Here is a 22,792-nt window from a genome sequence, read left to right as displayed (position 1 = left end):
CCATTTTCAATTGTGTCGTACTCCTGCAGAAGAGGACAGCAAGTCTCTCCCCAATACAAATCGTTACTTTCTTGCTGCTTGGTTAAAAAAATGAAGACATGTCTAAACTTCTGTTAACAGATACTGCTAGACAGACCACATAGCTTTTAAATATATGGACAAGATAAAAATTGACATTTAGAGACACCAAGAAATGATCATTTATTTTGCACATGAGCTCATTATGGATCTCTCAGTGTCACACATCCTCACAGGCCCCATAAACTTACCTTTCCCACAAAAACTCAAGAAAATAAAAACCCACACATTTATAAAAATGTTTATTAAATCATTGTTAACTACACTGCACGATATCTTCCCAAAGATATCAACAAGAAATAGGTCCATACAATTTCTACACAGTTGCAGTCAAGCCAGCAACACAATACAAAATTACTAATTTATAGAAGCAAAAAAAGACAACAACTGGAAAAGAAAACAGTGTAGGAGATGTACAATTCTGAGCATGCGCTTAAAAATGTCCCATGTTGAATATCAACAGTGATCAAGCCAACTTTTTTGTTGTTGTACGGACTATGCGTACAGGTCTTCACGGTCAGCTGAATACACTTCACCCTCCTGCAACAAGGCGAAGTTCAAAAAGTGCGATGGGCGGTGAACTTCATGGTAAAACTCTTTGGGGTTGGCCAGCTGTAATTCATACTTCATGTTGGGATCATGTCGGACACCTAGAGGAACAGAAAATCACAAGTTGACACAAAGGCAAGAAAAATAATAATCTGAATTACCAGTTCTACACCATTTTGTTCCTCTAGGTTTATAAAACCCATGCTATTATCAACAACAAAATTAGAAATAGAGCCACATACCCATGAAGTTGTAGTTCCAAGAAGCCTGTGCTGGCACCATGAAAAAGCCAAGGAAACGATCAGACAACAGCATCTGGACTCTCTCGTAGTGAGATGGCAGGTAGCCTTTGGGGTTGTTTCCTTTATCTGTGTTCTGCCTTCCCCACTCATAACCACTGGGTGTCAGCTTATAAGCAGTGAGTGTGCAGGAGCCAGGGGTGAAACTGAGGACACAAAATGCTCTGATGTTAGCAATCATACAAACCATAAAATTATACTCCACAAACCACACAAATTCAAATAAGGAAGTCTTGATTAAAAAGCACTTTAATATATAGGAGGATCAATACAAAACCATAAGACTCCCTGTGGGTGTGGTGAGGACATGTTTGATGGACAGACAGTGTGAAATGTTATGCGAGATAGAGAATGCTTACAACTCGCTACTAACCTGCACGTTATAATTATAGTTTTCTCTCCATCCCAGGCAGGATTGTCAGCCATGACTTTAGCATGAGTGGAAACATCTTGAGGGGACAGCTGTGGAGACTCGTTTGGTTGTGTGTGAACCCATCCTAAAGGCTCCATTTCCTAGAGGAGATAATGGAACTTAAACTCACATAGAAAACAATGTTAGCTGAAAATTAGTCATTACAAGACTAATTGAAAGAAGGGAGGAGGAGCAATTCAATTCAAGAGCTGAAGACACAAAGGAAAACACTGCTTGGATAAGTTTACCTTTAGATACTCATGTTGGGGCAGCTGACTTGGCAAGTGAACCGTCTGATGAGTTCCCCACTGTGGCACCATCACAATGCAACGGATTTCCTTCACCTGAGGGTTATCAGGTGGACTCACTCCATACAGATACCCAGCAATCTTAATACAATAAAAAGAAGGGAAACAAGAACATTATAACACATCTGATATAAAATACACACAGATGCAGTCCAAACCTAGCAAGACAAGAAACACAAAACTAAAATGTCAAAGTATTTTTAGGGGCAAAATATAATCAAATTAAAATCACTAATCAAAACCCCATCACATGATGCCGTGACTAGGTTTTATGTAACACCGCATCAGTTAGACTAAAATATGTCTCTTTGAACATGATGTATGACAATCCATTTTATTATTAAAATATGAATTCATGTTATCTGGTCACTAAACATCAGTGGCAGTACGGTGTATGTTACCATTATATATCTTGAACGAATGAATGAGCAAGATAAATGCTTCAAATTCACAAACGGGTGAACTTTAGAGAAAGGAAAAGCCCTTCCCCCATACACATTATTGGTTTGTATATATAAGTGGTCCAGCAGTTAACACTGACCTGGGCTCGGAGGTCAGAGATGCAGATGAATTTCTTCAACACATTCTTGGGCAAGATGTAGGTGTAGCCAGTCTCCTTGATATCGTCAGAGGACACATAGATGTGGTTGGTCCGTAGGTGAAGATTAGCAGCAGATATTGCTCTGCAAAACATAAAATAAGTATTGTCCCGATACCATAAAATGCCTCCTGTAGAAATTATTATACATAACAACTAGCACACAAACTGACATTTACCAGACGCACATTCTAGAATACAGACCCAAAACCCATCACATGTATACATAGTGTTATGAATTTTGTGAACCCTGCTCTAACAGCACACATACATGGACAAGTTGTCCTGGCCAGAACAGCATGTGATCCAATAATAATCTGATAATCTGATAAAGGACACAGACCACAAGACCACCCACCCACTACATAGAGAAGAGTACGGGTGTTTATGTAACAGTTAGTGTGACACTACTCTTTGAAGTGTTCTCATGTCTTTACCTGACCCGCCACTCTGTCTTGGAGGAGAAGGTCTGCGTCTCATAGTTACTGGTGGTGGAAGTGATAATCTCATCTCCATGTTTGTTGACGGTACGTGTCTGTGTAGCAGTAAGTTGAGACTGTTCCTTTGTCTGCTTCTCAATTTCTGCGATCTGCTGTCTCTGCTGAGATGGGGCAGATATTTCCATACCCAAGATGATATCTCGGATCTCAGACTGTGTTAGGGAAGCCACATTTACACTGAAAACAGAGATGATGCACTGTGGTTACAAAATAACCAGCAAAATGTGTTCCACAGCTTTTAACTGTACAAACTGGCAGAGCAGATCATAACAAAAACAAATCTAAAATCAAAACATTCTAGAAATGTACATACTTCTGGAGCAACAATTGTAAACATTTAGGCAGAGGGTAAACTGTAGAAACTGCCGAATTATGTGGTGTATTTAGTAAACAAGCAGTTTTTGTTTTCCTAGGGGAAAAGGGGGGGGGGGGGGTTGGTATTCATACATTTTAAAAAGCTGTGCGATGCTGAGGAAGGGCCTAGATGCACCAGACACAGATTTAATTGAAGCCGTTCAATTCTTACTTGTTCTTCTTCCCGTAGTCTGCCAAGATCAGATCCTTCAGCTGAACTTCTACTTTAATCCATTCCTCATCTGTCAGTGTGGGCCAGATATGGTGAGGCTCTGTGATTGTCGTTTTGTCTGGCTTCAGGATCACCTTTGCGCGATCATTGTTGACATGCAGTGCTCTCAGAATTAAAATCAGTCGAGAGAATGCCTGCAGAAAAAATGGTCAACCGAGTGATCTATAATTCAGCATAATTATGCTAGGTTGAAATCTATACATTTGTGATTGTAAAACTGCAGACTCAATTTGAAAACATTTATTTACAGTGTATGAAGAAATGGTCTTCAGCCAGTCATCGTAGAGATTGAAGAGAACCATCTGTGGCTCTGTGGCCTTTAAGATCAGATCTCCAAACTTTTCCACCTTCAGACAGGCCTGGAAAGGTAGCTGCAGTTCAGACCCTTTGATGACGATGTTGGGGAAGTCCAGCAAGTGAACCTGAGATTCAACAGAGGGAGAAGTATAAGCAGCCAAAATGACTAAGCCCCCTAAAACAAAGATGTAGAGGAATGTACCACATTTAATGTTTTAATATCTGTCCTAATATGTGCCCTCACCTCAAGGGGATCCAACATGCCCTTCCTGGTAACAATGATTTGCTTCGGCTGCTCCTCTACTGGCAAAGAACGGATCAAAGCAGCAACTTCTTCTGCAGTTTTCCACTTGGCCAACTACAAACCAAAAATATGAAGGAAATATTAAAACACATAATTATCACTTAAGGAAAAACTAAACCAAACTTAGACCCTGCATTAATATGTCAAGAATGCTACAGACTCCGCCTTTGTGGATGTTCCCCATCAAAAAGTCCTTATATGAAGATATTACTTATTAATTCATCCTCTGAAGGTAAGAGATTAAAGATACGGTACTTTAGAAAAAGACTTAACTATAGTACTTCTAAATCTGGAGTTGTTACAAGTCCTTGAAGATCAGTTGGTATTCCAACTTCTATTTAAATAAGCTCTCTCTACTTCTTAACATACCTGACCCAATCGCTTCTGTCCTGCCCACACAGAAGTGTGGATAATTTTCAGGAAAAGTTGTCCAGTCCTGGGGTTAAATATGAAAATGGCTCCATTGATGGGCTTGGTTGTCAAGTTACCTTCAAAGGTCTACAATAAAAAGGCAATTAAAAACAAAAGACAAATACCTAGTCTACCCAGTATCCATTATCTTTACCCTAACAAGAGCTTAAAGACACTACAGTCATGATACATAAGCCATACCTTGTGAATGGTTACTCTGTAGACATTTGTGTCATCCACAAACCATATGATCTGATTGGAGAAGAGCTCGCCATAGTTCTGGGAGGACAAGTAAGGCTCAGTGGGCTCAGAGGAATACAGCTGTAATCCCTTACGAATGCGCTCACGCAGCACATAAAGGGCAGGGTTGGCTTTCATGATCTTGGCCATTGCTTGCTGTATCAGAGGTTTCCCTCCAGGGAACCAGTTTCCATAGGCACTAGAAAAAACAAGGAAAGGACCATTATACCCGAACATAATCAGATTAAATATTGAACCAACAGCTGCAAATGGATAAAAGTTTCTCACCTGTGGAGATTGTAGGCCAAGTCTATGGCAATCAGCACCCCGGTAGGCGATGGGTAAATACTCATGTTATCAGTAGTGTAGTCCAGAAACTTTGCACGAGCATATCGCTCAATGTCATGAGAATCATAATCTCCCCACCTCAACTGGATGTCAATCCAGTACTTCTGTGTGGTAGTGCTGTCCATTACATCCCTGCAGGGGAGAGAGAGCATGATGCCAGTTTAATGCCATAATTAACATGTAACTAATCTTCCTCAGCGAAGACCTGTACTACTATTACTATTTCTAGCTGGAACCGTAACATGGTGTTCAAGGGTTAGGGAAGTAACAATAAACTAACATTTAATTAGGAAAACAAAATACATACTTGGAGTCAGCAAGCAGAGAGGGACGGGACACGTTCCACTTATAGGAAGCAAAAAGCAAGATATCGGCGCAAGATGAGTTCATCTTATAAGACTTCCTAGGGTGGATGGTCTCCTTCTGAACAGTCTCAATTTCCAGAGCATCCAGCTCTTGGTCAAACACCTAAAACATACACAGGAGTCCCAAGAAATGTTAACAGATTGTATTATACAACACTTCAACACACCGTATTAAAAAGAGAATAGCATAATACATTTCATATGTGAAAGGGACATACCTGACACAGGTCCATGACAATGCTCTCATGGATCTTCTGCCACAAGTGGGCCCTAAAGATCTGAATCAAAGAGATCTTTAATGTGGGAATTTTGCCATGCATGAAAATGCCAGTCAAATCCAATTGCACCTGGAATCCAACATATACCTACAAGAAAATATAACCAGTTGTCAGTAACAAGACTGTGTAAGCCGCTAGAACTGCAGTTTGTAAGCTCCAATTACAGACATACATTGGCTCTGTTGATTGTGGGAGACCACCAAAGAGTGAATCTTCTGTTGGGGATCTGGTTCAGACCAGACCTCTGAGCATTGGTCAGTTTCTTCCACTTCATAGATTCTTCAAAGCCGCTGGCTTTTTCCCTGGTAATACAAAACACATGATTAGATATCAGATACTGAAGAAACGATACAAAAGTGTACACAAGATTGAAGATGAAAAAATATAACCATGTGGTTTAAACATTCTCTGTTAATGATGGTGTAACACTCTAGGGATAATCATTGAACATTATGTGACTACAGAACGTAGGCTTAGTCCAGGGTTTAATAGCTCAACACTAGATATTAAAACAGTTTATTTTACTTACAACATTGGTGCATTTGTGGTGTTTAGTAAATGAAAAACCTACCAGAAAAGACCCTCCCATGTGGGGAAGTAAGTGCCTTTGAATAGAGTGTGCTCCAGAATGCCTTCCACGCCTCCAAGCGCCTGGATCATGTCTGTGCGGTAGTTATTCAGATTCCAGAGCTTTCCATCATGGCGTTGATGTGTCCACCAGAATGGGTTTTGTTTCAGTACCTGTGGACCAAATGGAGTGGTGAGTAAACTGCATGCACGAAGGGCAGGAAAAACCCCCAAAACAAACATTCTTTTTTAGAAAGCAGATTACCTGGTACTGTTTGAAATCTGTACGAACTCTCCAGCCCTTGTCATAAGCCAGGGTGTGCCTGTCCTTCTGGAAGAGTGTGTTAATGCGTGGAATACCCCTATCCCATGAATCTTCCAAATCTTCCAGGGTAAGACGCCTAAAACAAAGTAAAAACCTTATGAACTGCCAATCGCAAAACCATAACCTATAGCAGCATGGTGGCTAAGTGGTTAGCACTTCTGCCTTACAGCACTGGGGTCATGGGTTCAATTACCGACTATGCCCTTATCAGTGTGGAGTTTGTGTGTTCTCCCCAGGTTTGGTGGGTTTACTCCCACACGCCAAAAACATACTGGTAGGTTAATTGGCTGCTAATAAATTGACCGCAGTCTGTGTGTGTGTGTTAGGGAATTTAGACTAAGCCCCAATGGGGCAGGGACCGATGTGAGCGAGTTCTCTGTACAGCACTGCGGAATTAGTGGCGCTATATAAAATGGTGATGATGATGATAGCAAGAATAAAGGAAAGTGTAATCTGTACCTGTTCTGAGCAATGGCCTCCTGTCTCTTCAAAGCATATTCAGCCCAAACTCTCTGAGAGTCAATAAACTCACTCTCCCATGGCTGGATGTAGCGATACAAGTTAGGAATCAGCTGATCCTCCTCATGACTCATACCAGAACGGAAATGGGTGATGCCAACATCTGTCTGCTTAGACCACCTGTTCACAAAAGCAAAAAAAATACTTGAAGCAGTTCCATTATGGGAAAAACACGAGGTTCAATATATTTAAATGGAGCTTCACCATTATATTACCTGAGGTCAGATTGTGGGATAAGCACATGTCCCATAGACAACATGCCTAAACCACCAAGTTCCTTGGGTGTGTAGAAGACCACAGGCGGGAAACGACTTGGCATTTTAGAGTTCAGTCCAATCTTTATTCTGGTTTGGATTTTGTTCTCACATTTCACCAATAGATCTAACAGCTCTTGAGTATTAACCACAGCTTCACGGAAATAGGTCATAAGACCAATCAATGCTGTGTTCCACTTGTTCACAATCTGGAGAGACATTAGAATGGTCACAAACAGCTTACCAACAAGATGCCAGATTTTATCTGTATTAGTCTATATGTACAGTTGTCTTTTCAGTGTAAAAAAAACAATCCAGATTTATCTAACAGTCGTCTCCATAAAGCAACCAGGTTAAGCATTTAATCATTTCCACCTCTCCCTCACTCCAAATTCCATGCACAGATTACTGCAGTATGTTAGCTGAATAGCAGAGAGATAGAATCTCAGTCACGCTAGGGCTGTGCACTCTGCCATCTTGCCAAATTGCATGATAAAGCAACAGAGGAAATATGGAAATTAATGATTGTGTACATAGAAGCCTTTCAGGGAATCATTCATATAACTGCATGTTAAAAAAAAAAAACAAAACAAACTTTGTTTTCTATAATAAGCTTACCTTGGTAAATGTAGTGGAACCTGAAGCCATGAGAATTTGGCGAACTCTGTTGTGAAACCTCTGCATGGACTCGTCATCCACTCGCAAGAAACACTGAGCTGTACGTTCTTTGGTCACCTGCAAAAATCAGATTCCAATAAGCCTGCTCCCATATCCACCACAAGAGAAATAGAACAGCTAAGCACATTAGCAGCTTGCATACCTCATTTTGAAGATTCCAAACACCATCTTTATGAGTGAACTCTTCATAGCTTGTACGACACTTGGGAAGAATACGGCACTCAAAGCCACACATATTGAACAGCAAATTGGGATTGTCTTTGCTGTACACAGACACAAAGCTGTTTTCCCACTGCACAGTTGTGACAGAACGAGGTAGACGGTTTTTAATGTCCCAAAACACAGCGCGACCGCTAAGAGGGGGGAAAAAAACGAGAAAATGTTTAAGAGCCAATATATACCGGATTCAAAATTTAAGTAAAAGCAATTCAGTCTCCAATGGTCAAATAAATAAATACATGGGACAAGAAATGTGCAATGTGTCTGGTAGTTTGTGGTTCTATTCGTGTGCATGGTGGCTGGTGCTGCTTTTACACTGCAAACTGGAGCCTTCTTTACTAGCCCCACAGAACAGAAGGAACAAACAGAGATGGAAAATAGTGTGTTCTTACAACAAGAACATATTTCCATAAGAGTACTAGAATGTAAATTGTGAGAATGTACTTAGAGACAAAGGCTTAATATAAGTAGAAATATTCAGCTCTCCATCCTCCAATTGGGGGACACTGGATACAAAAAACAAAAACTGCAGCAATGCTAAATAATTTCAGTTCCCATACGGTAAACTTGAACTGTACAGTACTGACTTTTCCTTCTCTGCAAAGTAAAACAACTTACAGATTAACATCATGCTTCATGAGTCGCATCCTAGCATCTCTTGGCCAGCATTTCTTATTGTTGTAGCCCACAATATTCTCATTATTGGGATCTGGATGTTCTGTAAGATATCTTTGAATGAGATCTCGAGCCTCATCAGCTGAAAATCTGAAAGAGAAAGAATAGATGGTCTAAAACCTGTAGTTCTAGCATTTAAGTCGACAAAAGACCAGCATAGAATTCTCACTCACCGGAAAAATATGTGAATGCGATCAATATATCTGCAGTACAAGCGGATGGGGTGAGTGGCTTCTGTGGCCACATCCTGGAAGCTCAAGAAGTCATTTGGCATCTGTGGAGGACCGGCCATCTCACTGGCTCTGTGCAAACCCAACACCAACAGGTCCATCACCAGCCCGTAGTATTGAACAATAAAAGAAGCAAACTGCAACCCACGAATTATGCCATACGAGTTTGTGTGATTCATGTCCTACAGAAGAGAATGACAAAAACATACATGGTTATAGAACAAATCTTACCCATATGCATTCATTACTTGCCAAACATACCATCACCTTTAGTGATTGATACTATATGGCACTTGCAGACCCCAGGCTTTATAATAGGTTAAGAGAATACGTTTTTATATTCAGAGTAGGTTTAACAATGAAACATGAACTACCAGCTTTAATATACTTACTTTGTAGTTGATCACCACGTTGTTTTTTGCCGTCATGTAATCAGCAATGTTGTGGTCAACAATAAGACGTAGGAGACGATTCAACAGGGTCAAATCAATTTTTTCATACATCTTCTCAAACCGAGACTCCAGCATCACATTGCATTCTCCCTCAGTGGTGTCCCAGACATCCATTAAGTTGTTAATACCTGGGGGTAAAATACCAAAGTTATAAGAGATTTCAATAGGACTAGAAATATTTTTAAGAGCTGTGTATATCTAGATATAAATTTAGCCACAACGCCAGGTTCTCTCTCAGGAAGACTTTCTCTAGCTGGCTTTGAATGAGAATGGTCGAGTACAGCAGAAGCCAGCTAGAGAGAACTGTAGATAAAACAGCACTTGCAATAAAATGCTCTATTCCAAGTGAAGAGTGTTCCAGGGGACAACTGTTTTGCTAACTGCATAGCGCACATGGTCATAGATTTTCTAATATTAGGACATAGGTCCTAATATTTTCTAATCTATTTTATAGCCAAAATAAACTTTAAACAAATTCTAAACACAGCAGTAATTCTTGCCACCTAGTTATGTTACATTGCTCCTCAAAAGATACAATCAATGCCTTCTTCAAATCTATACTGTAAGTTAAATAGTCTAGTATAAAAGACAAATGGATTACAAACTGACAATATTTGCAATTTTAGCTTAACATATGGTAGAACAAAAATGGTGTCACTCTGGTTTCAAAAGTGGATTGCGATGCCTGGGAATACATCCTACCTTGACACCACTTGTACACTAGCAATGGAGGTGGCTCAGTATCTGCAGGTTTGATCCAAGGAGGGAAGAGACGCCTCTTGTCTGCCTCATACCACAGGTATTGATCAAGGTAAGCATCAGTAATCTTCTCCAGAGGCTCAACATCATAAACAGGAACCAAGTGACTATAGAGATCCATGAACTCAATTCCTACCTGAAATGAACAGAAAATGGTTTTCATGAAACAAACTTGTATTCACAGTCGCAAGGGAACATATTTAAATAAAACATATGCGGCATTCAGGATTAATTAAATAAAAAATGATCGTTACCTCTTTGAAGGCTCTCTGAGTAAGTAAGTGACGCTTGATTCTGGACAAGGCTTCATGAGGATTGTCATAGGCTTGTTCAATTAACCCCAATTCCTCTCTCTGGGACTGATTTAGACGGGACTTAACACTGGCAAACAGAACATTTAAGGAAAATTATGTGTCAATTCCTTGGAACAAAGTAGTAATAATCACATTACGCCTGGATGCAGAAAAGCATATGCAGCCTGAGCAAAGAGTATTCCAATGTAGTGTGTAAAAGTTACATGTGAGCAATGACTTTAAACAGATTTTCTATATACGAAAAATTAACATATCAAATTGACCATTAGTATACATAAGTAAATAATTCAAGTGGAGGCCGATACTTTTTGCCTATTTAAAAGTTTAAAATGACTATTTATTTACCTGTATGCCTCCTTCAATCTCTCCAAAGCCAGGATGAGCAGTTTAGTATCGTGCTTGTAGGAGAGAGGAGGGAATGGAATGGGAGAGAATCGTCTGCTCTCCAGCCAGTGAACGGTGGTGGTGTACACGGCTACAGCCTCCTCGGCAGTGATGTATGGCCCATCCTATAAACCAGGACAGACAGCTTAGCAAAAATTTAACACAGTAAAGCAATACATACAAAACACATAAAAACAGTGATCACCTTCAAATAGTTGTGTTGTCTCTCTTGTTCAGCTTTCAGGTATAGCCGGGTCAGACGGCCCAGATTCTTTTTGCAGACCGTTTTGTCCACAGTTGCACCACGGCGAATACGCTCTCTGTTATAATGGGCAGTGTTTGTCCACCAATCAGCTTTCGCCTTCACATAGCGAAGAATCATGTTCTCAATAGGTGTGGGGAGACCTGGTACCTGGCAGAAATAATAACATTAATAACAGAGCAAAGTTGGTGCAGATACAGTTTGAAATGGTTAACGACAAGGGAAAAGGCAATTTTAACGACCAAATACATTTACACAAGTAGGCTGAGAAGACGTAGAGTAATATTAAGCTTCTTGTACTCACTTTCCAGGGAATATTTGCCTTCCAGCATCTCCAGGCTTCACTCAAATGTTGCAGGATGGTCCTGGCTTTGTTCTGCTTGATGCCTTCTGGCATCATGTCTAAAATGTCATGCATGACAGCTGCTCTGAGCTCCAGATCAAAGTGAGACTCTACTCTCTGTTTTGTCACAGTTTTCGCTACCCCTTTGGAATGACGACCTGAAGGAGGAGAAGAGCAGCATATGCATCAATAATAAAAACGTTATCTAAACATAGGTTACAGGTGGAAGGCAATGCTAAATTACTAACCTTCAAACTGTCTGGCCAGTAGATTTCCCAGCCATCTTTCCAACAACGGGGTGATACCACGCATAAAGAAAAGCCAAACTCTCCAGCCGGCTGCCCAAAAGCCACAGCCTGGTCCTTTCCCTACTGGGCCCTAATGCGGCAAAAAAAAAAAAAAAAAAGTAAAAACATGTCTCAACACTTAACATTAGCACCAAAACTAACAAAATAAAGGGCAACAAGTACTCACTGTATTGAATCTGTAGTAGATGAGATGTTTCATGTCTTTGCACATTCGGATCTGTCTCATGAGTTTGTATTTGTATCTGTACATTCCAGTCAGCTGCCCCACATGAGCAAAGATGTACTGTAGTCCATCTGATAACTAAGGAAAATACAGGGTTACTCAACATGTTCTCTTGTCGGGTTCCTGTTATTATAAAGCACTTTATTTGCTTTAGAGAATTCCTCATACAATTATGAAGTGTGGAACAAGTGCAAGATAAGACTGGTAATGCAATGCAGAGTCTAGTTTTATCTAGTCCTTACCTGAAAAGCATCCACATTTCCAAGCCTGTACTGCACATGGCTGTCCACCACTAGTTTGGTCAGACGCAAAACTTCTCGGCACAAGTGGAAGGCATTGCCAAACCGAGACTTCTTACGTTCCTAGATGGACAAATAGAAAGGAAAGGGGGGCAAATTTTTTAAAAAAATTACCATATGAAAGTCTTTATACCAAAACTCAAAGAACATTTTCTCCAAAATGCAGATTCAAGCCAAATTAGACAGCAACTGATAGTTGTAGTATTGTCTTAATATACATTATACCTTTGTGGTCAGGGTTTTCACTGGTTTCAGGTTAAAATTGTAGTCCAAATGAAGATAGTTAAGGTTCTTTCTGTGGATCAGCAAGTTCAACATGTTGTAGCCCTGACGGCAAACCTGCAGTCCAACCTCTACCCAGTCCAGCTTTGTGGATTGGAAGAACTTTGTGGCTTTAAATGAACGGAAGAGATACCTTGAATAAAAAAGAAAATTATTTTATTTAAAAGTCAAATGGGATGGGAGCCAGCATAGCAACAAGCATGTCAACTTACCTCTTCTTCTGAGCTTTTGGTGGTCTGTGTTTAAGGGCATTGAGTACATAATATTTCAGGAGTTTTTGGTAGGAAACTCGAACTTTAACTGGTTGGCCTGCAGGACAATGCTCCCGATACCTAAGAGATAAAATATAGCATGGAGTTACGATTGGTAGGTTGCATATAGTATGTGCTCAATTAGACTGCCTTAACAAAAATCACTTACCAGTTCTTCACCAGAGGTATGTCAACAGCTCTCCTAGTTCTGCCAGACCTCAAATTGAAAGGACGAGGAGCCCAAAGCAAGGCAATGCCATTGGCTGTGTTGTCTGTATACAGAGGGGTATCTTTAAGGAAGGGCTCAACATATTCCGGCAACTCAAACTCTTCATCATCCTCTGGTAAAGGCTCTTGACTCTAAAGAGATAATTAAATTAGAATGTGTTAAGGCTTCAAGTATTTATAGTAAAAGTGGGGTAAGGATAGGGAAGGAAGAATTCACACCACCATTACAGAGATCAATGAATGGCCTTTTTATTGTTAAAGGCTGGGATTATATATAAAAGCACAATGAGGTCCGCCTCAGTGAATCACCAATAAATTACTTCCAAGTAGGTTGACAAGACAATTTTTCAGCTTTCAGAATATGAACCTTTTAGAACATGCACATCCGCCAAATCAGAAGCCTGGTGGCCTCTACCTTTACGACGCGTTTTAAGAAAAGATATTAGCCACCCAGTTCTATAAGATTTATGGAAAGGCACAACTGATCTGGGAGCCAGTGGACCAGAACAGAGATAATTTAAGGCACAGTCCCTAAGCCAACAGGATAGCATTCAAGAAAGCCTTCTGCTGGTTGATCAATCAGCACAAGCATGCTCAGGATGGCCTTGCTCATCTGCAAAGACAGAGCCTTTATTAGAAGGCCACCTAGGCAGTGGTTCACAGTGAACACCCATAGCTGGAGTTAAAAGATTTGCCACTCTTGGTGCTGTCAAGAGGCTAAATTGGATTTTTTTCTGTGCTGGCCAGTGACGTGAGCTAGGAGGAAATCATGCAAGCTGAGCAAGGAGTATAATTATTCTTCTGGTGTCGAGACTTGGTGTAGAGTGATACTCTGTCCCACCATGGTTTGAGTGGTAGAATTCCTTGTGAGGGAATGCTAGTCAAACTTCTTGGAGGGAGGATTAGATAAAAAGATCTTGAGCTGGAGGGTGTAATGGAGTTACTGCATTAGCAGAAACATGCTGACAGCCTATCTACCTACCTAGACAACTGTACAGATTGGCCGCTGTAATTAGACAAGCCTACTCAGCCAGCTCATGAAGGGGAATGTGCCATAAGAGAGAATCTGCTAGGTTGTTTACCTAGATTAACCCAGCCTAAATAATTCTGGTTATGGCAAAGGAGGAGAGAAGCAAAGAATGAACTCCACAGAGACGTTAGGAGGGTTCGAAGATATGATTCAGAACAGTCAGAATCTTGCCCAGGGCCTTAATCCTTTGAGTTCAGTCCCAATAAAAGGGGTTAGGGCAGGGTTTCCCAAACCCAGTCCCTCAGGGCTCCCCAACAGTGCAGGTTTTCCATATCTCCTTGCTGGAGCACAGGTGTATTAATTACTGACTGACACATTGTAACAGATCCACAGGTGGTCCTAATTATGTCACATGTGATCCAGAAAACCTGCGCTGTTGGGGAGCCCTGAGGACTGGGTTTGGGAAACTCTGGGTTAGGGAACAGATGACATTTCAGCTGGTAAGTAACCTTACACATCAGTAAGAGACAAATAGTTTGGGATGATCAATTAGGTTTTTTTTTTTCTCTCCTACTGCTGCAAATAGGTTGAATGGTAACTCCAAATATGAAATTAATTTAAGCAGACAGATTGGGCAAAGTAAACAATAAAAAGCAGCACAGTTAAGGTCTGAATCTTTAGACCCCAATATGGTGACTGGGTTTCAGGTAAACTAGACCTGTGAGTTATTAATAACATTTTCACAAGTTGCAAGTAAAAGATTGACAGTTGATGGTACGCACCTTTACAGAGTGTCTGTGTGATATGGGGTTGATCAGAGGATCAAAATAGAAAGCTGGCAGGTCAGGATCCTCTGTTTTAATGAACACTACATTTGGTGTGTGGTACCTGTAAACACAATATCAGAATAAGTCAGCAGCTTGTTCACCATATACAATGCAGTATTAGTGTGGTGTGTGTGTGCCTCCTTCTTACCATGTCAGGTGTACGTGATGAGGAAGATTGTTGTACAGATAAGGGAAAGCAATTTTATATTCTGTGCGAATTGGCTGACGGATAATAATTTTGTTGATATCATTAAATTCATTCCAGTCTTCATCCCTAAAAGAGAAGTTATTTAGTAGGACCAAAACCACATAATCAGAGGTAAAACCAGATGACCACCATCTCCCACTTACTGTAAGTTAATGTCTCGAACCAAAGGCTCAAATTTTGGTCCACCAGGAATTGCCATGTTTAAAGCCTTGGAGGTGAAAAATGCTTTTAAGTCAAATAGATAAAAGTAGTTGTCATCTACAAGATCTGTGAGCAACTGATTGGCCAATCGGTATAGAGTAGACATCATTGGAAGGGTAAATTGCCAACGCTGGTATGTTGTCCCATTTACATACCTGCAAGGAAAGTAGAATAATTAACTGTTGATTGCTTGTTTGGAAACTAATAATCACAGTATAGACAATAGCAATAAGTAACCAGTAGAAGTTAACCAATTGAAAAAAAAAAAAGAAATATTGTAAGTGGAGTTATATTAGATTAAATGCACATGCAGTAAGTCATACTTTCGGTTGTCTCTTAGCGGCTGGTGGTCATAGAACCAGTCCATGACTGGAGCATCTTCCTCATTGTCCAATTCCAGTTGGATGGCTTCCAGTGGCTCCACATCAAGGATGTTATCTGCATAATCCAGCGGTGGCTCTTCATCATCAAAAGGAGGAAACCTCATCCTCTTGAAATGCCTCCTGTCTCTCTTTTCTCGTCTCATCATGATCCACATAGACCTATGGAAAACAGCAGAAGGAAATAAAACTTCAGACAGACAAATCCAATGCAGGCAACAATAAATTTGTTTATCTAATAGGGAAAATTCAAAATAAGTAAAACGTTTCTTAACGTACAGAATTTCTTCACTTTTATGGAAACTTGTTGTTATAAGATACACCAGTTTACCTATGCACTAGTTTTATTTCATTCTCTAAACTGCCATACAGTTATAAACAGATTGGTATTGCTCATACCAACCAGATTCCCTATACTCTAGTTTCCCCATGTATGAAGGCAGAGTTAAGAGAGCTTATACCCCATTAGCCTTCTCTGTCACTCTGAGGCTGAAGGAGAAAGGCAGTTTTATATGAAAAAACAACAACAAAAAGGGTGTAGCATCAAAGAAAATCATTTGGATTAAACTAAGACAATGACTGTAAAACATCACTCATTCCATTACATTAGAGAATTGCACCCATTGTCCAAGGAGAGCATACATAGTACATATGTCAAGCACAAATAACACACTTTAAGCACATCACTCCTGGCATTACCTTGAAACGCTGCTGATAACTTGTAAATACTATATATTCTTGCTGATTCACCTAGTAAGCATTTAAAAGTATATATATTTTTTTTTTTAAATTTATGCATAAAAAACCACTGAAGTCAAAATAAAGTTTCTCTTACCCCCATTGTGCTATGTAGACAGGCTCAATGACCCAAGGGATCTCACTGACAAATGAGATGGCTCCTGTAATGTGATACAACACTGGCACATCTCTGATCTGCTCCCAAGGCATTGGCATGTTTTCCAGTAATTTCAGCACAGCATGAGGCATGTACTTCAAGGCCCTGAAAAGAAAGACATTGTACATTCTAATACTGTAGTCTAATAAGGGGACAGGTGGCAGAAATGCCCCATGTTTACCATCCAAATGCTCAATGAGCAACATTCTCCTATATACTCTTACCCAAGGTAGACTCTCTTATCATGCCGGAATTTTCTGTTAGTCATATCACCATGGTCCCGGATAATTTTGCGTACATGCTCGGGAGGCATGTCTTCTTTCTGAGCATCCACAAACCCAAACTTCCTTTTCTCTGCGTAACGTTTGGCCTGGAGCTGCTGCCATTTCCGTGCTATAAAAATGAAAAAGTGAAAAAAGATACAATTGTTGAGGACATGATTAAAAACAAACATATTGCCCTTTACCCCACCTGAATGGTCCTTTAACATATATTCCCATCAATAAAGTAGAGATGAGCGGGCTCGGATTCCGCTAATCCGAGCCCACCCGAACAGTGCGGATCCGAACGGGATCCGAGCACTGTTCGAATATTTTCGGCGGGCAAAAAATTGAAAACGAGGCTCTGTCGTCCAAGTCTCGCGTCGAATCTCACGAGGGGTGGGAGGGAGGGCCCAGAACAATTCCATCTTGTACCTCTTTTTTTGGCATTATATGCTCAAGCTACCTCAGTGCAACCTTTTGGCCTAAAAACAATATTGTGAGGTGTTCAGAATAGACTGGAAATAGGTGGAAATGATTGTTATTGAATGTTATTGAGGTTAATAATAGCGTAGGAGTGGAAAAAAAAAAAACCACAAAACTGGTTTTTAGCACTTTTTATGTTTTTTTCAAAATAAATCCGAATCCAAAACCTTAAATCCGAACCAAAACCTTTCGTCAGGTGTTTTGCAAAACAAATCGGAATCCAAAACACGAGACACCAAAAGTGGCCGGTGCACATCCCTACAATAAAGTATAATATTCATGGAATACGCAAGAGCTAAGTAACCAATTTTAAAATGTACTTTTACTATTATTCACCTTTCTCCTGCAACTTTTCTTCAGACATGTAATCAGGTGCTACATTTGGGGGTCCAGTCATTGGGGGAACCCCAGGCCTGTACGGAAACACCCCAGCCATGGTGTTTCAAGCTGGAAAACAAAGGAAAAATCAAGTAAGCATGTAAATAAAAAACAGTCAAAATGTAGAAATGAGCCGAAATCACATGGGCTTTATATTAACATATGTAACACAATCATGTACAGGACATTTATTAACGTACTGTCAAATCTAGGAAGTGAAATAGAAATGAGAAATGTATGTGTATAATGTATATCTCCTCTGCACTCCATGTACAGACTGGTGTGCAAGAGCATTGCATTGACAAAAAACAGGGATACTAAGGGATACTAAGCATTATCCAAGCACATAATTAATGCTGTACTAACTACTTTTCTATGTAAAAACAGGGAATGTTAGTTTCACATATTGCAATATATGTAAAGCTGACCAACTGTGCAAGTAAGTGCTTGGAAAAGACTTGTCTTTAAAAGCTGTGTGCAGGTCAGCCTATAGCCCAGATAAAAAAAAAGCATAGCACTTGATCATGTTAGGACTGACCAAAATGGGAAGACTTTTGCTTAAAAAAAGCAAGAGGAAAGCCTCACGCCAAATATGTTTGGGCATTCTCCGATAATACATTTTGTGTATAAACATGGTTTATTCGCAAACAAAACTTAATGATGCCAATACTAAATACAGATAAACACTTTCTTTGCAGATCTGGCTCAGTGCTTTACCCACTGGGTATTTATTCACAGCATGCCACAGGCTAGTACCGACAGCATCCCACCTACAGACAACACTGGAGGAAAGTAGTCTTACACACATGTGAAACGATAAAACAAAAACGTTGCCAAAGAAACAATATTTTCAGAAAGGTCAGCTCCAGCACTGGAGATACATATTTGCATTATTACTAGTAAGGTGCTTTACGCCTCCCTGAACTTATCCACCTTTTCAAAAGACAAGATAGATATAGGCTCCACAATCTTTCCAAACAAAAAGTAAAAAATTTGAGTCGATTACATATAAAACGTATAAGACGACACAATGTCAAGTCATTTGAGACTATTCTAAGCAGGTTGCTAAAATGTATAACAAAACTAAAGCACTGCAGACATATTACGCCACAGAGCAGAAAAATATACATTTATTCTGGGATAACCATGAATTCTAGTCTCCCTTAAGCAGTTATGTGAAGCGCTATAAAATGACTTCTAATAAAGCTCAACATTTGATAAGTCAGTCCTAACAACACAGGGCAAGTTAATTAAATGGCAGTACTTAGCTTCCCTGACATTAAACTAAAATTAGCCACTCTACTAAAGGATCAGAACATGTGTCTACATGTGCAAAATAGGTTGTAGATTGCACTGAGGTACATGGTCTGTCTTAACAGCGAGAACAATGTTACCAATAATGGCGGAACACATAAGAAAACTGGTGTAAAAAGTAAGGGGTGTCGTCACTGTTACCCACAGCAACCAGATTCTGACAGTTTTCTAGCGCAGTTTAGAAAATGAAAGCAAACATCTGATTGGCTGCTGATGGCAACACCCAAAAACTTTCCATGGAACCACCAGTCTTCATAGATGTCCCTGGATGTATGCTACAGCACGCTATTTTTGCTAATTAACTTTTCTAAATAAAGGGAAAAAAAATAAAAATAGATGCATACTGTGCTATTGGTATGTATTACACCAGCTCCACACAACATCACCACTCCATCATGACCAGTTAGCAAATGCAGAAATTGCAGAATACAAAATAATCCACTTTGTCAATTCCAAATGGATAATATGAATTATCTACAGATTTTTAAACTATGTGCTTTAATGTTGTGTTTATTTCTATTTTAAAAGGGCAAGAAATGTAAAATATAAGCCGACATATACAATGCTGGGACAAGGAGTCAACGAAAGACAGCGACTAGAGCAAGCAGATACACAAGTGGAAGCAAATATTGGGTCATTGGAAACAATAGGTCCCATACCTATTTGCACACTTTTACTAGAGTGAAAAAAAAACAAAAACAAAACACTAGTAAAGCATGTTTGTTTTCTGTTTTAAACACTAGAGGGTAACTGTCATTAGAGTATCTACTACCGTATGTGTGTGTATAGAACTATTACAAAACAAAAAACCTGTAATTCACTTTTTGATATTGCTACGCATACCTTCAAATATTTCAGGAGGGCAAGATGGACAACAAATATAAACAAAACCGGAAACAGTTAATAGACAGCAGAGAGTTACATCAGTGGAACTGCCATCATTCTAAATATAACATGCAACAAGGAAAAGGGGAGAGGGGGACTCCGCACCAAGCTATGACCTACCTCACTATTAGTATTATACGAGGTGAGGGGGTGCTCGATTCAACATACAATAATAATAAAGAGAAAGACGGGGCAGGATTTGAATCTTGAAGCACCCCAGGTCTAGGGGGGGTTACCATCAATAAATAAAACAAAAACTTTAATATTATTAAAGTATTGCCAACCAGAAAGAAATAGGTGAATATATATATATATATAAAATAAAAAGTAGGAAAAAAGTGATTAAAATATAGAATCCCGTGGTGGGACTGTTCTTGATTTATGCAAGTCTCCGAATTTGGACCAGCTGAAATATTATTGTGGAATTATTAACCTGTGATCCTATGTAAATGAGAGTTCATATTTGTCCCAAAATTTGGGCTTCATGTAGCTTGGACCAATAGGAGTATTTCTTATATTAGAATTGTCAACTCCTCATTACTTTGTGGTCCAAATTTTGGGACATAGACCTGGAGTGCTTCAAGATTCAAATACTGACCCCTCTTTCTCTTTATTATCATTCTAAATACTAAAACAATTTTGAAGATGGTGTGGTTTCTTTCCTTTCTGCAGCACTATTTCACAAACCGGCATTGTATTTTAGAGTAGCAAAACTCATGCCTTCAAAATCCCCAGGCAGAATGGGAATGTGCAACACTATTTACCCGACCACTAGTCACTCACTACTTATGAGTCCCGGCAACTAACTACGGTGAGGTCTGGAAGAGATAGGTAATTTTTTTAAAAAAAGTTTCTTTCAATTAGGCTTTATACTGAGAACCACAGCATACAATTAAATTCATCACACAATCTTACATGTTTAATTGTTTAATGCTAGATAACAACTGGAAACCTGAATCCCACCATTTTATTTCCAAATAGACTGCTTTAAAATTTAATTTGCAGATCTGGGTAATCTTTTGGACAATAGAAATAGTCTTTAACGCCCGCAAATATAAAATACATATCCTGCAGGTTGCTTCAGATACATGGTGCAGTTGCAGAAATCCAGCAGGCATGACTTGAACACACAGCTCCACTGCACGCTCTCTCCCATTGCCATCTTGCTGAACCAATAGATGGCACTTATAAAGGTACCAAAGTCCTCCTACCATATAGATATTAAACTCGCAGGCAGGGTCCTTTTACCACTATGTCTGTGAATACCCAGTCTCAAAGGGATATGGAGTATACTGGCAGTATATAAATACATGCTGATAATGCATATAACTTATTTCCACAGAAATAACGCAGTAGTGTGTATCTCATATACCCACTATATAACTGGCTGACTAAGGATCCCAAGTAGACAGAAAAACAAATATTGCTCGCTGGCCCCTATTGCACTGTATTTACCAACCACACGATACATTTCCTATGTGGCAGAATCTATTCCTATGCTGTAAGCTTTAGGAGTGATCATTATCTGAAGGGACATGTATAATATGCAGATTGACCACTATTATCCCATTCTGCACACATGATGAGAGCTGCAGCGCTCCAGGACCCGCAGCACAGGGTAGCGAGGCTCGGGTGCACAGCTCCCTCATGAAGAGTCCTTAACGTTTGCGACAATGAAGCACGGTGGACACAGCTATTACACTGGAGGGGGTGATGTAACGTGCACACAGGAGCCACAGACACTCCTGAAAACTTTATCCTAATCCACACATACTGTACAACTGCTCCTGTAACTTAGGCCCCAAGCCCGGGCCTCTGCTCACTCTCACTGATCTAGGACGTCCCCGCATTATACTTATACCCTCCCGCCCGACGCATCTGTCCCTTTACAACACACACCTGGTTCTCCGCTTCCTCCTCACCGCTCTGCGCCCGCAGGATCTCCTTCTACAGTACCAAGATGGCGGGTAAACGCACCGCACACGATCCCCGCGGTGACCCGGATGTAGAAAGATACCACTCAGGAACGTCACACGATCACTCTCAACTATGAGCCAATAGAATCGCAGCCCTGTAGAGTCGTAGTGACGACAACGGATGAAGGCGTGTCTTGTGGACGGGGTTAGGTTGTGCAGATGTACAGCTCTATGTTGTGTTGATGACGTAAGGTGTGGGGCAACCAAACTTGTTGTGTTGTGGTTGGGTCCTGTTTATAACTAAAAAGCTAATTTCAGCCCCGTCTGTTTGCAGAGATTGGGCCTGATTCATTAAGGGAAGCAAAAAAAAAAAAAAAAAAGAGTACATTTCATCATCATCATCACCATTTATTTATATAGCGCCACTAATTCCGCAGCGCTGTACAGAGAACTCACTCACATCAGTCCCTGCCCCATTGGGGCTTACAGTCTAAATTCCCTAACACACATGCAGAGAGAGAGAGACACACAGACAGACACACTAGGGTCAATTTGTTAGCAGCCAATTAACCTACTAGTATGTTTTTGGAGTGTGGGAGGAAACTGGAGCACCCGAAGGAAACCCACACAAACACAGGGAGAACATACAAACTCCTCACAGATAAGGCCATGGTTGGGAATAGAACTCATGACCCCAGTTCTGTAAGGCAGACATGCTAACCACTACGCCACCGTGCTGCCGTTAGACAAACCATATTACAATGCAAGGGGTGCAAATTAGTGTATTATTTTGCACGTAAGGGAAAATAGTGGCTGCTTTTCATGTAGCACTCAAATACTCGGTAGGTTTATTTTTGCACTGAAATTAAAAGTTGTTCTAAGACGCGCCCTGCCCTAACTTTAAATCTTTCGCCACATGTTAAATTT

General features: G+C 40.2%; 1 protein-coding gene across 1 annotated transcript; it reads right to left on the bottom strand.

Annotated features, from left to right (window-relative positions):
* Nucleotides 1-303: 303 nt before the first annotated feature.
* PRPF8 (pre-mRNA processing factor 8) lies at nt 304-21,958 on the bottom strand. Its single transcript, XM_075196710.1, has 43 exons — nt 21,849-21,958; nt 17,709-17,819; nt 16,851-17,019; nt 16,567-16,731; nt 15,675-15,893; nt 15,294-15,506; nt 15,091-15,216; nt 14,898-15,003; nt 13,087-13,277; nt 12,879-12,998; nt 12,610-12,799; nt 12,328-12,447; nt 12,029-12,163; nt 11,803-11,932; nt 11,516-11,712; nt 11,155-11,361; nt 10,911-11,074; nt 10,506-10,632; nt 10,195-10,387; nt 9,433-9,620; nt 8,984-9,222; nt 8,754-8,900; nt 8,059-8,269; nt 7,857-7,973; nt 7,200-7,447; nt 6,925-7,104; nt 6,406-6,541; nt 6,145-6,314; nt 5,746-5,875; nt 5,514-5,660; nt 5,238-5,398; nt 4,871-5,062; nt 4,544-4,781; nt 4,301-4,429; nt 3,872-3,985; nt 3,579-3,752; nt 3,271-3,464; nt 2,682-2,921; nt 2,188-2,329; nt 1,587-1,727; nt 1,300-1,439; nt 870-1,072; nt 304-728 (listed from the first exon to the last, which is right to left on the bottom strand). Exons 2-43 carry the CDS (start codon nt 17,806-17,808, stop codon nt 574-576), a joined length of 7,008 nt encoding a protein of 2,335 aa, XP_075052811.1. The 5' UTR covers nt 17,809-17,819; nt 21,849-21,958; the 3' UTR covers nt 304-573.
* Between the last annotated feature and the right edge of the window lie 834 nt (nt 21,959-22,792).

This window comes from Mixophyes fleayi, chromosome 2, assembly GCF_038048845.1.
Source record: "Mixophyes fleayi isolate aMixFle1 chromosome 2, aMixFle1.hap1, whole genome shotgun sequence".
Lineage (NCBI taxonomy): Eukaryota > Metazoa > Chordata > Amphibia > Anura > Limnodynastidae > Mixophyes > Mixophyes fleayi.
This window is presented reverse-complemented; position numbering and strand designations above follow the sequence as displayed.